Here is a 17,131-nt window from a genome sequence, read left to right as displayed (position 1 = left end):
TGGTGGTGGTGTTACAGTGTGGGCAGGTGTGTCTAGTCAATACAGAACTGCCCTACACTTTGAATGGTACAGTGACAAGGCCACACTACCTGAATAACATCATTAATCCAGTCGTTGTGCCCCTGCATGAACAACACAGGCCTAATTTAATCTTCATGGACGACAATGCTCCAGCTCATGGAGGTTGCATCATTAGGGAACGGCTGCTGGAGACTGTTGTACCTCAAATGGAGTGGCCGGCACTTTCTCCAGACCTGAAACCCATAGAAAATCTACGAGATCAGCTGAGTCGCCGTGTAGAGGCTCATAACTCTGTGCCCCAGAACCTCAATGACCCGAGGACCGCCCTTCAAGAAGAGTGGGGGGCCATGCCTCAGCAGACAACAAGTCGACTTGTGAACAGCATGAGAAGTCCTTGTCAAGCTGTAATTGATGCTCAAGGGCACATGACAAGTTGAGACATTGACATTTTTTGTTGTGGTAAACCCACCACTGCTGTTGGCTTTTGTTTCAATAAATTGTTTGAGATGAGGAAATCACCATTGCATGCTTCTACTTAAATGCCCTACTTTCATGATATAATATCACTGTAGCGTGAACTTTTTACATTTTCCATAAATTTCACCTGAAAGCCAAATATCCCGAACTTTTTGTGAGTAGTGTATGTATGAATGTATGTATATGTTTGAGACGAATAAACCTCTTGAATCTTGGATTGTTTCATAAAGGACACTCGTCTTGCATTATGTGTTTACAGACACGAAATTTCTAATTTATTTCAGAATTTGATATCAGACAGAACCATATGAGGGTATATTTATCTTATTGAATATATGGTTATGCCTCTGTAACATAGAATAAAATCACCAAATTTCTCTATTTACACTTTTCATGCACATTTGACAGCTCGGATATCATGGGAAAGGGGCGTCGTCTTCTCCCCAGAAACACTGTTCGAATAGCCAGTCTTAGAGACAACAAAGTCAAAGTATCATCCGGTGTGTGAAAAAATCTCGAGGATCCAGAGACCCAGACGCCGTCCGGATCACTTCTTCTTGCCCGCTCGCTTCCCCTCGCCCTTCTTCGGTTTCCCCTTGCCTCGCAGCTTCCTCAAGCGACGCATCTCCTCTTTGAAGTCTTCATGCTCGTCTCTGCAGAGAAAGAGAGAAGGGGGGGAAAAAGGATAAAGTTGGGGTCTATTTTCTATACTATGCAAAATTGTTTATTGTACAGTACATTTTACAAATTTTCCCATATATTGCCATTTTCTTTTTTTATATTGTTATTGTCTTGCTTCATTATAATGTTGCCTAGTGTGTTGATGTAAGCTGCTGGGAGATTGCAATTTCCCTTGGGTGATGAATAAAGTATCGATCTAAAATTGCTAAACAGCTAGAATATGAATTTGTTACTACAGAGGTGTGTGTTTAATGTTTATTGCGTAAGTCTTTTGGTCTAATATTTTTTTTGTGTCATTTTTAAGGCTTATAGTTATTGTTTGTCAAAAATGTCATTAGGTTTATTGTACATTACCATTTTTTCTAAATCTTGATCTAGGTTCATTTCATTAGTTATTGTATATGACCCAATTCTTTTTAGGTCATTCAAAATTGTTTATCTATATTTGTTGTTTATCATTAGGTTTGTATATTGCCATATTTTATTGTGTACAGTTAAATGCTGGACTTGTTTTATGTTTTCGCATCTTTCCATATATTACCGTTTTCTTTTTTATATTTATTATTAAACTTCTTTATTATTATTGCCTATTTTTTAATGTTAACTGCTGTGGCACTGCATTTTCCTTCTCGGAATACTATCTGTGCATCCATCTGTATATTGTTCGTGGAGTTATCCAGTCTTTAAGTAACATGAATAATGAAGTATAATGAAAAGCAAAATCCCACATACTGAATTTGTAATAAATAAAATAAAATGAAATGCAAGATCAATCTCACTGAGGAATAATGTTGTTATGACAAATATGACCGCATAATTTTGGATTAAATGGGAATCACGATTTTCTGGATTAGAGATCCCGATACCCTAACGATTTTCAGGACCATGTATACATACCAGAGATGTGCAAACTCATATATTTGATGGCCGAATAATCAGTGGGTGGTATGACGCACGCCACTCAAAATTAGAGGTCTTCACGGTCTGAACGAATAATCAAATATTCTGACCCATCCCGACTACATAGAGCGTTGCACATAATTAAATATGTTCATTAAACGACTGTCAGTGAGGAGAGCTTTGCATTGAGGAGTGAATCAGTGGCTTTTGGAAGAGATATTTTGACATTTATTTCAATACGTAGAAAAGTTTTAGATTAGAATACGATTTATCGTACATCCACAATTTACCGCATTCAGCAAGCATGTGGCGCAGCTCCACACTGAAAAATGAAATCATTAAAAGTGCAATAATTTGTTGAAACTATATATTTTTAGGTGTTCTCAACTTGAAATTGAGAAAATAATACGCACATTTTGGGTTGAGGGAACATAACAAATGAAGGTTTCATAAAGAGCCGATGACTCCAATCAAATGTTTTTGTTTTTATTTTGCCCCCCCCCCCCAGTGTAGATAGTCATTACTGTAGGTGAGGGTTGAATGGTTGTATTGTCACCTGAAGAGTCCCATGAACCTCAGCTTCTGGGTCATGGCGTAGTAGATCTTGTGCTGCGGGTACCAGTTGTACACTTCCTTCCTCTGGGCCATGGGCGGCTCCCGGAACAGCTCGACCACCTTCATGGACTTGGAGTCGGTCGGGCGCACGACGTCCCCAAAGATGCGCGCGCTCAGACGCGCCATGCGCACAGCGTAGGTGGACAGCGTGGCCATTCCTGGGGGAAACGAGAATAAACGTTACTTCGATGATTACTTTTCATGTGACGATCCAAAAATGTAGACAAAGGAGGAATACTTGGTCGAATTACTATGACATGGGCCAACAAGTGGACTTAAATATATATATATATACATTGAATGTTCTGTACAGGATGAATACATATGGCTAACCTTCAAGTCGTCCAGCTACTGTACCTGTACCTGTGCCTTTTACCTCCACCAGCCAGGAGAAGACGTAACTACGTCACGGTAGGACGTCTGATTGGTGCGCTAACAGGAAGTAGCGTCGGTCAAAAACGTTTTTTCGTGTTCTTTTCGGTCATTTCATTTGCTAAAATTGCTAATGTCACGCACGCAACTTAAAAGTCGTAGCTGCATTTCATTTGCCGGCATCGATGAACACATTAGCAAAAATCACTTAAATATAACGAGCGACGCCTCACCCCGCTTCTCATTGACCTTATTGGCGTCAACCGGAGGGTCCGTCTCTTTAAAGGTTCCGACCTGAAAACGGTCTGCGCGTAAACGTTCCGCTTACCTCTCGCCCGGTTGAACCCACTCAGAAGAGTTGGGATGTTTCTTTCTGGGAAAGCTGTTGTTTGTAGGTATATTTCATCGTTTGAAAAAAAAAAAAAAACCAAAAACGTGGCAGGCACGTAAGGAATTTTCACGTGTGAGAATAATCGGGGATAACAGTTTCTTTTTTTGGAAGACGTGACTTGCATTACACGCCTTTCGAACCCCCCCCCCGAAAAGCAACACAAGAGGGCGCCCGATACGAAGACGCGGTCTGCTCGAGCGCGTACGCTTTCTAGTTCAAAAAAAACAAACCAAACTTGGAAGGAAATGTTAATTTTACTGAATGTACACAAGGTGGTGTGAGGACACTTGGTTTTTAGGAGTGACGCGTAAGGATTTATTTATTTTTGTTGTTGTTGTATCAACTTAATTATAATATATTTAAACACTTTCTGTCAAACTTAAGTATTTAATCTGCTTTTATGCGCTGCTAGTTTCCAACACCCTAATACCGAGAGGTGTGTAGGAGTGTGGGAGGTGTGTCTGACGATTACAATTAAATAAATAAACTCTAAATTCACTGGATGAAACATACTGAAGTATAATTATTTCCTTCTCGAGAAGGGGTTCCCAAACTGGGGTCAGCAGCAAAATTATTAATATGTGATACATTTATTTTGTTTATTATATTGTATTACATACTTGAATATATTCTCTTTCAAAACATATATACCCAATGCACTAGTTGTGATTTTTTATTGTAAGATTTGCCAATTTTTGTGTGTTTGTTTTAATTAGAATTTAGGCAGTTTGCTATAGGCAGATAAAGCGTCTGCTAAATTATGTAAAGTAATGCAGATAAAGTGCATTCAACCGTTTTTTTCCTTTATTTGAGGCGGGAAAGAGTTTGGGAACCTATTTCCAGAGTGAGTCCACCAAAACTGCTTGCTATTCACTTTTAATAGAAATGGCTAATTAGTTGCAGTGAAATGTTTGCGAGGCCACATAACAAGTCTGAGGAGGCAGTTATCTAAAAATATGATAAATTATGTTCAATAAAATTCCTGCTGTTCTAATGCTGCTGCCGCTGCTGCTTGAAAGTCTAGCAATGGTGTGTTTCTCATTACCTGGTGTTTTTTTTCAGTTTTTGGGACTGTAGCTGTAGGAATCGATGTCGCGGAGAAACAAATAATTTGTATTATGTTTATAGGTGCAACCATTTTAAATGTATTTTATATGTATTTCTATATGTATGATGCGGGCTGCACCCTTTTTGTATTATTTTTCTCCTTGGCATTTTTTCCGGCTGAAAGTGTCTTGCACACAGTAACCGCCGAACCCACAGACATGAATGAAGTGTCGTTGGATTTGGGGCAGTCCAGACATTTTATGGTCCGAGTTTGATCCACATCGATCTATATTTGAAGCAGTAATTAGTGAAAAACCGTTGCAAATTTATCGGCAGTTGAAGAACGTTGGCGTACCTTGATTAGTTTGGGGAGCGGGGTGCTTTGTGACATCATGAGTCGATGTTATATAAGTCCAGGCTTCGTCTCTGGGTGCTGATTCACGTTCAGATAGTTGTGCTGTGTAGACCTGGTTGCTTCACGTAGTATTTACACTTGTTCAGACGACAGACGGAGCTGATGCAAACTCAGAAAATTGCAACTCATGCTGCGTTTCACAGAACCTGGAAAACTGTAATACGTACCAAATGCGGTTAAACTGGACCCCGCGTATTGCTGCCCGTTTATGGACTGGAACCCTATTGTTTTGGATTGGATTTTCACTATTAAGTAAAAACGTCTTGGCATTTTTTGGGTAAAAGTACCCGAAACAGGGCAACCGCAGTATGCACAGACATGGTTGAGGTCTGGTTAGAACCGGGACATTTCAGACGTCTTGTTGTGCGAGTTTGATCAATATCGATTTACATTTGGAGCCTACATTTGGGAAAAACTATTGCAAATGTACCGTAAGTTGAATAATGTTCGCTCGACTTGATTTGGCGCTTTGTAACATCATCTTCCGAAATGATAAAAGTCCAAGCTTCTTCTCTCGGAGGTGATGCACATCCAGCCACTTGAGCCTTGTGGACTGCATAGTGTTTGCTACACGTAGACAGACAACTTGAGCTGATGCTGCGCTTAAAGAAACCTCGGAAAACTGTTACTCATACTGCGTTTTACAAAAACCCGAAGACTATAATTGGTCACAGAAGGCATTTTGGCACCGCAGAAAGTTCTTCGAACTTTTGAAGGAACCGTTTCTTTCTTTTGTGTCCGCATTGCATGACCCAGGAATGATCGAAATTGTAAAAACACCGTTATCGAGCGACATTTAAATTAAACGACAGAAGAGGAACATTTAGTTACAAACGTCCACGGTGATTGGTCCAGACGTAAGTCCAGATCGTGCTTGAACACATGAGCATGAGAAATACTCATGTGAAAAAACCTGGAAAAAAAGGACACCTCATTTTAAGTAAAATGTCATTTTCCACTCCACTCTATTTTGCAAAAAAATATATACGCTGGATTCAAATATGTTGAACTGGTCTTATATTTAAGATAGAAGAATTGAGAAATTTGGAATTGTGGTCGATAAAAAAAACGACGTGTTTTAGGGAACCTCGAAAACCTGTACGGCTCACCTGGACCCCGTGTATTGCCGCCTGCAGCTGTATTTATTATTAGTATTCGTACTACATTACACAGTCCCCCCTTGAAATACACCACGTCTGTGGAGCCCCCTCAACAACCTTATAAATGTTCTGTCAGTATCTGACAGGCTGCCACGTCATAACTTATTCAAACCCACGACCAGGCAGCGGCTGGCAGGAGGTGACTGAGAATCTTCCAGACGCTGGTAATAAACACTTTTGCATTTCCCATCATTCGCTTTGCGTTTCGCAATCCGCTGACGAACTGCGTGCCCGGTGCGGCCGATCGGAGGTATGCGCAAATAAGACTAAAATGCCATTTGAAAGGACGATTTAGGGCCACATCTGCTTAAATGCCTATGCAAATTGTTTTCCCATAACCTACAAAAACATAATAATAATAATAATAATAATAATAATAATAATAATGATAATAATAATAATAATAATAACCTTGACATGCAGCATCCATTGACCAGCATGCACTGTGGTAGGTAGGTTAACCTATGAATGCAATGCCATGTAGGATAGGATGTAGGATGTAGGATGTAGGGTGTAGTTTACGCCTTGAAGCGTGTAACTGTTTGACGGATTAACTATCCTGTTTTGCATAAATGTGTGTGTGTGTGTGTGTGTGTGTGTGTGTGTGTGTGTGTGTGTGTGTGTCTGTTTGTGTGTGTCGCTCCGCACCATCCAGACGGCAGCGTGAGACAGGGCTGAGATAAGCATCTTTTCTTTTTCCCCATCCACCGTCGAGGATCCGCGGCTCCAACCTCCACCCTCCACCCGGACTCCGCGGCTCCGACGCGGACAGTTGCTCCACCAGCAGCAGCAGCAGCAGCAGCAGCAGCAGCAGCAGCAGCAGCACTTCCACATCCAACCCCCCTCCACCCCCAACACAGATAATGGCATTGGCACCGATCTCACCCAGGAGGGGGGGCGGTGTGATGTGAAGCCGTGCTCCGTCTCTCGGAGAGGGCTAGAGTCGAGGAGCTGTCCGCGGTGCTGCTGGTGCTGATGCGGCTCTGACCGGCAAAGCGGAGCCATGGCCGCCGGGAAGCTGCTGCTGTACGCCGGTCTGTCCCTGTCGCTGTGCGCCCTGGGCATGCTGGCCGTGGCCGTCTGCTCCGACCACTGGTACGAGACGGACGCCCGGCGCTACAGGGAGCGGTGCCGGAGCTTCTCCAGCCGCCGGAAGGACCCGGGCTTCATCTACATCCCCAACAACAGCCTGCCGCTGCGGGCGGGCCGGACCCGCGGCGGGTCCGGCCGGGCCGCCGGCTTAGACCGCTGGGAGGAGAAGCTGCTGCTCGCCCGCAACCGGCGGCAGCTGTTCGCCATGAGCGCCGCGGACGAGTGCAGCAGGCAGTACAACTCCACCAACATGGGGCTGTGGAGCAAGTGCCACCGGCTGGGCTTCGACCAGGACGTCGAGAACCTCATCCGGAAAGGTAAGGGTACTCCGGACAGCTGAGAATGAACCTACACACAAAAATGATAATACTACCCGAATTAAAAGGGGTAGTATTATAATTCGTGTGTGGATTACATTACACAGCTGGCTCCTTTGCTTTTTTACATTTTATGGTCAAGCATCCCCCCAAAATATACAAAATATACAAAAATATACAGAGTACAGCAAATTTATTCGATCCATAGGGCCAAGTGTCAGTATGGTCGCTAGTATTGGCTCTGGGTATAAACAGAAATATAGATGGGATATTCTGATGAATAAATATGTATTTAATAATACAGGAATGGATAGACACGCATGAGAAGGTCTCATTTATGATGTTTTTACTAAATTATGACAATCTCTAAAGTTATTACAATGGTATTACAACCCTATTACAATGTATTTGTACAGAGGAATGTGTGGATATTTCACTCGGATACACAGCCTGCCTGCAGCTGTGCAGGCGTCTTGTTGTCATGCTGTTTTTGATGGAGGGGAGATTAGGGGTGGGGATGGATCGGGACGGGATGGGGATCCAACGCTAAATAGCCATGCGAGTATTGTTATTATTATTTTTTGTTATGTTTTGAAGTACGAGTGAAAGTCATGTAAAGCTTTCAGTGATGGGACGCCCAGAGCATATACAGCAAACAATTGTTTTGGGGTTTCCAGGGCTTGCCAAAAAAAAAAAGCAGCAAGAGATAAAGAGACCTGGCCCGTGTAATCTATTGTAACCTGATTTCAATTTGAGTGTTTGCTCAATATCCACTGGAAGGCCTGTATCTGTATTTGTACTGGCGTTGATATTTACTGCTGTGGTCACCAAATCTTCGTGGCCTTGCATGGATTAGAAATGCTGTCCAGGCTTGTTATGCACAATGTGGCCTCTGATGGAGAGAGGCTGCTGAGGAGCGTTGGTCCCTCTTCCAATGTAGAGAGGAGATGGTTTGAGTCATCTCTCTCTTTCTCTCTCTCTCTCTCTCTCTCTCTCTCTCTCTCTCTCTCCCGCTCTCTCTTTGCGTGGCAAGTGCAGCTGTGCTTCCCCTTTGAGGATGCCTCAATGGCCTTGATTGCGAACCAGTCTGCAGTAATGGGGAGCCACACACAGTCCACTCATTCCCTCACTCACTCACTTACTCCCTCACTCACTCACTCACTCACTCACTCACTCACTCACTCACTCACTCACTCGGTTCCCAAGGCCGTCCCAAGGCCCCAAGCTCCATCAGGATGCAAGATGCCTTGGGCAAACGTTGATCCGTCAACAACAGGACATCCGTTCACATGGTCATCATGTGTAGCACATGAATCCTATGTCAGCAGCCACACGGTGGACAACATGGCACGTGAAAACCACATGCGGCCACCTACTGTACACTCGGGATCGCAAGGTTGTGAAATCACCAGAAGTCGCTGATATTTCAGTGGAGACCTTGCCCCTGGTGTGCGGCGAAACGTGGCTATTCTTTCTAAACAACACAATTAGGCCCTGGATGATGATTCGCCATCCATTTACACCCCAGTGCTATTACAGTTTGTCAAGGGTTTGTCGAGTGTTTGATTGCAGACAAGGATGTTGTTGTTTTTTGGCGCCAATACTAAAGTAAACGTAGCAGTTTTGGATATTGACTCTCCCGGAGCTGAGAATCCCCTGGCTCACCCGACGGGAATTTGTCTCAGACGCTATTCTGCTAGGTTCTGAGCAATCGCAACCCCCACTGGTTCTGGTTTGCATGTCTCACTGAAGAAGTTCTGAGAGGTTTCAAGGGCTTGGGGAGGGGGGACGGGGGAGAAGTAAATGTGCAGGAGGAGAAAATCAATGGCCTGTTGGAATGTTGAAATAATTCTCTTATTACCCCCTTCAATCCAAGAAGGGATTTGATAAAACATACATTAGATATTACCCTCTGAAAATTTCTAGGTCTACGCACATTGGAACCACTGCAGGTCTCATCTAAAGTAGTTCTGCTTTACTACATCATAACTTCAAACTCTGCTTATATGCACAGTGTCTGTATGGGGTATGCTGCTCTTCCAGTTATATCATACGTTCCCGGTAGCTCATTCAAAATGGCTCCTTGATAGGTAATTTGAATGTTAAGTGCCTCGTACTAATATCACATCACCTCATACCAATTTCAAATATCATATACTTAAAACCAACATTATATTCTCGCGTGATTTCAAGCATTTTTTTGTTATCTTCACCTATCTCCCGCCATTGTGTGTAATTATGCTTCGGCTGATAGTGTTCGACCAGATCATGAGGACACCTCCATCCAGCTTTTGGTTTTCAGGTCTTCACACCGTTTTGGAGTATTTCTAACCAATCCAACTCTGGTATTGATAATGCGTTGTAATTTGGATATTGTTCATAAAAGGTTGCCCCATGTTGTACACAAGTATAAGGCCTATGTCCTTTCTTTTGAATGTGTGGAATTAGGGTTGCTAAGCCTTTCAAGCATTCAGAAGGACTCTTTTCAGGAGTATTATCAGTCATTGAGGACCAATCTTCAATATAACCTCCACCTCTAGCTTCTATGTCATGTATGCATCAATGTGTTTTTATCGGCCATAGAGGTGAAGGGGTGGGGGTGGGCGCTGGGGTGGGGGCTAATATCCGGTCTGTCAGCTTCTTATTTGCTCGGATTCCACTCGCGTGACTTGGCCACGGTACTGAGCCTACACTGGAGGAGTAGCCTCTTGGCTCTCAACCTGTCTGTAGCAAAACGAGAAGGAGTGAGAGAGATAGAGAGAGAGAGAGAGAGAGAGAGAGAGAGGGAAGGGCAGACAGGATAAATAAAAAGGCAATAAAAAAAAGACAAGTAGTCAGAAGTAGTCAGTAGACAGAAAGGACTCAAGCACAGAGAGGCAGGGAGTTGTTGGTGGCGGGGTCTTTTAAAGTGGTAGAGAGGAGAGAGAAAGGTATTGGGACAGAGAGGGATTACATCAAAGAGGAGAAAAGAGCCAGGGGCCTCTCCTTCGATGGCCATCTGTCACCACCCGCCCCCCACCCGCCCACCCCCACAAAAAAATAATATGTGGGGGTCTCGACAGCTCCCGATCAAGATGTTAGCAGCTCAGTCATAATTTAGACAGGGAGTGCAAGTAAAATAAGCCCCCTCCCTACCCAGACAGCCAGGGGGCCCACGATTGGATTACAATTCCTCCCTAGAGACACCCCCCCCCCCCATATCTTCACGACTCAGGGGGGAATATACTACTACCCGAGGCTTAAGGTACTTCATCAGACTCCTGGGGACCGCTCCTAATGGAGTCAACCCTTACCCAATATCCGATGGTGGGGGGCGGGGGCCGGGTGGGGTGGGGTGGGTGGTTTAGTGGGGGTCCATTTCAGTCATTAGTGTGCTGTCGGCTGAGCGGAAGACCGCAAAACCTGCCCCCACTGAGTTGAAGTAGGTCAGCTGTGGTTGAAAGTCTTGTGTTGCGGCCTCGTTTGTACGATTAGATATACTGTAAGATGGGTTGTTTTTTTTCGTTGGGGGTTGTTTGTTGTTGTTGTGGTCCCCGAACACCGCTGAAGCACTCGCACGCTATCACACATGCAATCATCACTATTTCATGGCCAATATGTGAACTGGTTTTATTTGGTGTTGTTTTTTTATTTGTTTGTTTGTTTGTTTGTTTGTTTGTTTGTTTATTTATTTATTTATTTATTTATTTATTTATTTATCTTACTGCTGTAGTGGATGCGAGCCAGCGCTTGTGGTATCGGGGCTGGGGAAACAGTTAAATTATTTATGAACATCTGCCGTCCTGGGGGCGGGAGTCCTGGCTCATTAGTGCCCCCGTTGTCCTGCGTCGTGTCCCAACGATCCTCGTGGCCTGTCTGCTCGCGACTCTCCCTTCTCCTCGGCCGTGGGCGCTTCGCGGACACACAGTTTTCTTTTCCGAGGGAAAAAATCATTTCTGATGTGAAATGAAGCGCAGGTAGCGCTTAAAAGAAACCTGAAAGGCGTTTTTTGGGGTTTTTTTTTACGAAATCCCGGGGAGAATCAGCTTTGGTCCAAACAAGAGCGGTTGATTGGGTTTCTTGCCATTTCTATCGCAATCATCAAGTGAGTTTAGTTCTTCGCTATAGGTGTCGTACCATTCAGGATGAGACGATATTTTTCTTTTACGTGAGTTTTTACACGTGCAGATGTTTATATTTCCACCGCTAAATCATGTCTGGGCTGGCGTCAATATAAATTATGGATCATCGATGGTCCATCTTCCATATCCAACCAAGAGCGCAGTACCTACCTGTTGGAGCGTTCCCAAATGTCAGCTTGCTATGGAATCATGCATTCCAATGATTTCTGAATTTCCTATCTAAAAGATTTCAAGCTAAAAGAAGCAGCTGAAGGTAGAGGCTAGCCTTACTTTGTGTATTTACAATGAAATACAGGCTACTTGTGTGGACCACGCTTAAGAATACCTTCAAACATGGAAACCATGAGAGTAGCTACAGTGTCACACAAGGCCGTTTCACAAGAGGTCAGAGGAAGACGAGCAGCCATGTCCGTAGAGACTCCCCTGCATTTAAGGTGTAGTTCTGATTTGTTTGAAGTTTATCCCTGATGTATACCCCTCGTGTAGTATGTAGGTAAGTTACGCTCCTGCAGCGGCACCATCTGCAGTTCAAGGCAAGTAATGGGGGACAAATCTACAATTGCTGCCTTCAGTTCAAAAACGCACTCTACATTTCGGGTAAAGCTGGCATGATAACACAGCAGTCTGACTTTCGAGGAGTTATTTTCAACAAATATGTTTAGTTTTACCGCTAAAATCCCTGTTTGCTGCCGCTATTGTGTTACACCCAACCGGGCGAGTGTGGATTTGCCCCCCATTACTTGCCTTGAACTCCTGGTGGGGGTATGCAGTATGGAGGAATTCACCGAGATGCCTTCATGTAGCAATGCTCAACACTCAAAGTACAAAAACTTAAACCCACTGGGTATATAAAGCACTCCACAAAATAAATGGATTTCGACCAAGCTAACTTGCTCTGGAACACACAGCTCTGGGACCAAAGGTTGCCTATTTCGCAAGGAATCTCACACTGCAAATCACTGTTGTGACCTGGACCTTACTCTTACTTACCTGGATCATCATGACGCCTGACAACTATATGAGCTGGTAGAGAGAAGGATGGACAGAGAGAGAGAGAGAGAGAGAGAGAGAGAGAGAGAGAGAGAGAGAGAGAGAGAGAGAGAGAGAGAGAGAGAGAGAGAGAGAGAGAGAACAAGAGAAATATGGTGTGAAACAGCCTGTTGTCTCTCCACCAATGCCCCTACCAGCACCAGCACCACCACGCAAATCCCAAGGTGTTGCTTCAGAGGGTCTCAGAGGGAATTTGTGTGCAAAACATGACTAGAGGCAAAATATTTTTGTCATTTATTTTATTATTTTCATTTTTATCATTATTCTTTTCTGTAGACTTATGTGAACATTACATTCATGGTACAGCATCTTGAAAAAAACAGCCACAAAAAAAAACAAAACACAAAAAATAATGCACTGGACAATATTCTATTTCAACACAACAAGTCAACAATGACATCCTCTAAGAATTTTAAAAATCTTTTCGCAGCCACCATTTGTATGTGTTCAATGATGCGTCGCTTGCGGAGCTAGTTCTGTCAGACAACTTGACGGTGCCACATGATTCCACGCCCATAATGGGGCGGCCTATTTAAGCAGCTATCCCCTCCTGCTTTGCTTGCTGTGTTGCTGCGTTCCCTCCACCTCCCATGCATCCACCCGTTGGGCTCTACTCTTCCAGCCAATGGGGGGAATCAAGCTCATCACTCCAATATTTCTAGCTCATTTAGCATGCCTATGTTTTCTGTACAGCTCAGCGGGAGTGATGAGCAGGAGGCGCCCAAACTCAAACGATGCAAAATAAATAGATCCTTTTAAAGTAAATATAAGCGTTGTCTGTCAGAAATATGTTTTATGTGTGAAATTTCTTCCACCTCAAGACCATTGGTGTGTTTTGCTTTGTAAAGAAAAAATCAATTGAAAATTTGCATAATTAATGGAAATACTTCTTAATTTGGTTATTCAAGATTCAAGATTCAAGAGGTTTATTTGTCACAGGCATATACATAGGTTCATACATTTATGCAGTGAAATGTTTTTGCAACGCACCCGGAGATTTTGCACAATAGTTACTAAACCGAACATAATATCTAACCTAATTCCTACCTAGCTAACCAACTGAAACTAACTGATTCCTAAAACGTAATGCAGTTAGTGAATAGAATAATGTAAATAAAATAAAATAAAAGTTAAACCAGACTCAAAAAGATAATACAAAGCGGGGGTACAAAATAGAAGGGAATAGAGTTATGTATATGGGCCATTTGTATATACAGATATGTGCAGTAAAAGTATTTACAGTATAGTATACAACAGTACGGCACAGAAATACAGTAACACTGAACAGAACAGCGATACAGCGCAGTATGCAGTAACCCAGAAAAGTGATACCGTAACTTGCAGTACAGTATACTACATACAGTACAGTAAGGCAGTGGGGCCTATATGAGTGTCTCAGTGCTTTTTGTTAGGACCCCTGGTGAGGTCAGCATTGACAGTTCTTATGGCTTGCGGGGAAAAAACTCCGTCTCAGTCTCTCTGCTCTCGCTGTGTGGCTGCGGAGGCGCTTGCCCGACCGCAGCAGCTGGAACAGTATAACGTAATCAGTATAGTATAGTAAGTATAGCTAATAGTATAGCATAAATAAATCTAATACTGTACATCTACTGTATTTATATACAAATCTATTTATTTATCTTTTGGCTTTCCTGTCCGTTTTGGCTTTCCTTTCTACGGGCCAGGTTTGCAGCAGGCAGGGAACATTTGTTTTTTCCCCGTGTCTCTTCGGGGGCCTCAGTTACCTCTCTCTCTCTCTCTCTCTTTCTCTCTCTCTCTCTCTCTAATTTCTCATGAATATCGTTGGCGGCGTGTTTATTTACACTAATGACCTATTATATGCACGCTCTTCCCATTCAAGTTTGCACCTTTGTATTTATGAAGGCACCTTCGCGAAGCAAAGCACCCTGAATCTGGGGTGAGGTTTTTTTTTGAGGATGGAAATATTCGCACAATTACACAAGAAAGGTACGAACATGAGTGTAGCGATGGAGGGAGGGAGGGCGGGAGGGAGACAAGCAGAGGTGGGCGGCTGGCACAAAGAGCACATCACGCCTCAGGAGAAGGAGTGTTTAGCTGAAGTGTGCACCAACAACAACACGCACACACACTTTCATGTCCTCACACACACGCTCACACACCACACACACGCGCGTGCGCATGGTCATGTTAGCACAAGATATACGGTCTGGAAAAAACAGCATTTAACGACGAATATACTGTACACAGCAATATGAATGTACTTTTCCAGCAATAGATCTACTCTCGCATTCATCTTCATGACGCCGGCATGCAAATTGACTAACAGTAGCAAACACATTTTTCAGACGGATTTTTCTCTCCAACTCAAACTGAAATCTAAACCTAGAATCTAATAAACTATGAGGAATGACCAAAATGTGACTGTGTCTAATATTCATTGTAACAAAGGGCTAAAGACTGAAACTAAATCTCAATGAGCTGCTCAATGCGCCTTGGCCTGCAAAAGTAGCTGAAAAAACATGAGTCCAGTACAGTATTGCTGAAGATCTGCATAGCAACTGAATAGCACCGTAAAAGTATAAAAAGTAAATCTTTGGTGTAAAAGTGACATTTGCTTGGTAGCATGGCACCACTTTAGCGTCTCCAGAGCCATGATTGGACCACGCTGTGTTTTCTACCAATGGCCCGTGCTAAATAATGCACAATGACACACATGTTGTGGTATTGGGTGGAGGTAGGGATGTCCACCGATAATCATCTGTCACAGATACTTGGCCCAGTGAGATCCAATTGCCCTAAATGTTGATTTCCGGATATGCGTGGGACACTTGAAACTGTCAGAGATCTAGAGTAGTAGTGTTTTCAAATGTTCTTACATTGTACCCGGGCATGTAGACAAAGCCAGTTGCAGACATAAACTGGTACTTACTAAATATAAGGATACGTGACCGAATATTGATTTGGAACGATTTCATAGCTAATACGCCTAATACCTAGGCTTGCTTGACTTTCTTATAACCTTTGCTCTTTACGTGACTAGCTTCAATTCAGATCAGAATCGAGTATTCCGCAGAGGGGTGTAATCAATATAGTATAAATATGCTTTGACACAAATTTCACAACATGCCAGGAAGCAGTGTCGCAGCGTTAAAATCATTTTGTCTTCCCCGGGCGGAGCAGAGCCACGTGTGGCCCCGTGACCGACGACTGCAACTCATCAGAGAGAGAGAGAGAGAGAGAGAGAGAGAGAGAGAGAGAGAGAGAGAGAGAGAGAGATGGATGCCACCCTACGGGCCAATTACAAGGGATTGCAGAGGGGCGACAAAGGCAGGGCTACTTGGCCTCAGCTGCTCGGAGGTGACAAGAAAAAAATTCCGCCTTCACCATTTTCACCCCGCTTGCCCCCCGCCTGACTCATCGTTTCCCTACGCCGATCTCCCCCGCACCTCTTGCACACTTCTTCTCTGACAAACCGCCACGCAGGCAGAAACGTCAACGCGGGGAATTAACGAGATATCGAGATAATCAGAAATTAAAGGCGCGGGCGACTTGGAGCGAAAGGCGGCATATTCCGAGCGACTCTCAGCCAGCGTCACGCAAGATGTCTTCATGGTGACTGAAGGTGTGCCGCTTTTATACCGATGGGCTGGGGGCGGGTTAGAAGCCAAGGAAGGGTGGGTGCGGGACGCAGAGATGGCTTCACGCTTCACCGCACGTCGGTCTTGTCCCGTCCGGCCTGACAGCACGAACAAGTTGAAGATGCGGTGCATTGCGTCTCCAACCGAATCGAACGCTTCCCCAGTGCGTTCAACGACCGCGGTTCCAGGACGGGACGGACACGGGAGGAGGCGCAAACCCCTGCTTTGAAACCCCTGCCTAGGAGACTTTTCTTCTGTTATTCACATAAAAAAACATCTAATATCCACCGCTAGAAACATTTAGGACAGCGTACAAACAAACAGGACAAAAAAGAGCCGCCATACTAAGGTTCTAAATCAGGGTTCCCAACGTGGACCGCATGCCTTTGATTTTGGATGAATGGGGTCGTTTCTTTCGTAAGGCGTCGCCGCCCCGCCTTGGGCCCTCGGCTTCTTCCTGCTCGGACCGCTCCGTCGGCGGTCCGTCAGGAAGAGGCCGTCAATTAGATCCTTATTCGTTTGTGTGTGAAGTCCTGACCGGAGCTACTTGTGGGGAGGCGACGGGGAGGCATAGATGGAGCCCTGTGGCCGCAGCTGCACCATCCCCCGGAAGAAAGAAGGTCCCCTCAGCCGCCCGCCCGTCTGGCGGACAATACAGGAATTATACCTTCATGAAGGGACTATTATGGAAGGCGATGAAGGGAGGGAAAAAAAAGAAAAAGAAGTGAGTGAAAGGGCTTTGGTTTATCCTAGCTTTGAGCTCTCTCTCTATCTCTCTCTCTCTCTCTTTCGCCTGCTCCGCCTCTTAATATAGTCTCAAACTCGACGGAGGAGAGATGGCTCCCGCCGCTCGCA

At 44.2% G+C, this 17,131-nt stretch overlaps 2 protein-coding genes across 5 annotated transcripts in view; one reads left to right on the top strand and one right to left on the bottom strand.

Moving 5' to 3' along the window:
- Positions 1-749: 749 nt before the first annotated feature.
- Positions 750-3,341, bottom strand: mrps33 (mitochondrial ribosomal protein S33). 4 transcript variants are annotated; one of them, XM_080022126.1, is made up of 4 exons: positions 3,300-3,341; positions 3,028-3,126; positions 2,636-2,852; positions 750-1,151 (listed from the first exon to the last, which is right to left on the bottom strand). In XM_080022126.1, the coding sequence occupies exons 3-4, from the start codon at positions 2,848-2,850 to the stop codon at positions 1,046-1,048; spliced, it is 321 nt and encodes a 106-aa protein (XP_079878252.1). In that variant the 5' UTR covers positions 2,851-2,852; positions 3,028-3,126; positions 3,300-3,341; the 3' UTR covers positions 750-1,045. The 4 variants fall into 4 exon arrangements, with proteins under 4 accessions (XP_079878252.1, XP_079878254.1, XP_079878255.1 ...); XM_080022128.1 differs by having other exon boundaries at positions 3,052-3,126; positions 3,300-3,337; XM_080022129.1 differs by having other exon boundaries at positions 3,058-3,126; positions 3,300-3,337.
- A 3,741-nt stretch (positions 3,342-7,082) lies between these two features.
- Positions 7,083-17,131, top strand: part of tmem178bb (transmembrane protein 178Bb) — a gene marked incomplete at both ends in the record, with an annotated part of 100,827 nt that continues 90,778 nt past the window's right edge. Inside the window, one exon of the mRNA XM_080022802.1 lies at positions 7,083-7,488. Coding sequence (XP_079878928.1) covers positions 7,083-7,488 — 406 coding nt within the window. The remainder of the gene's footprint in view (positions 7,489-17,131) is intronic.

Source organism: Zeus faber (genome assembly GCF_960531495.2).
Source record: "Zeus faber genome assembly, chromosome: 21".
NCBI classification, from domain to species: domain Eukaryota; kingdom Metazoa; phylum Chordata; class Actinopteri; order Zeiformes; family Zeidae; genus Zeus; species Zeus faber.
This window is presented reverse-complemented; position numbering and strand designations above follow the sequence as displayed.

Coding starts and splice junctions, on each gene's coding strand:
- mrps33 (XM_080022126.1), bottom strand. CDS start 2,850: ATGGCCACGCTGTCCACCTACGCTGTGCGCATGGCGCGTCTGAGCGCG. Junction 1,152..2,635: donor AGGTTCATGGGACTCTTCAG/GTGACAATACAA, acceptor CTTTCTCTGCAG/AGACGAGCATGAAGACTTCA.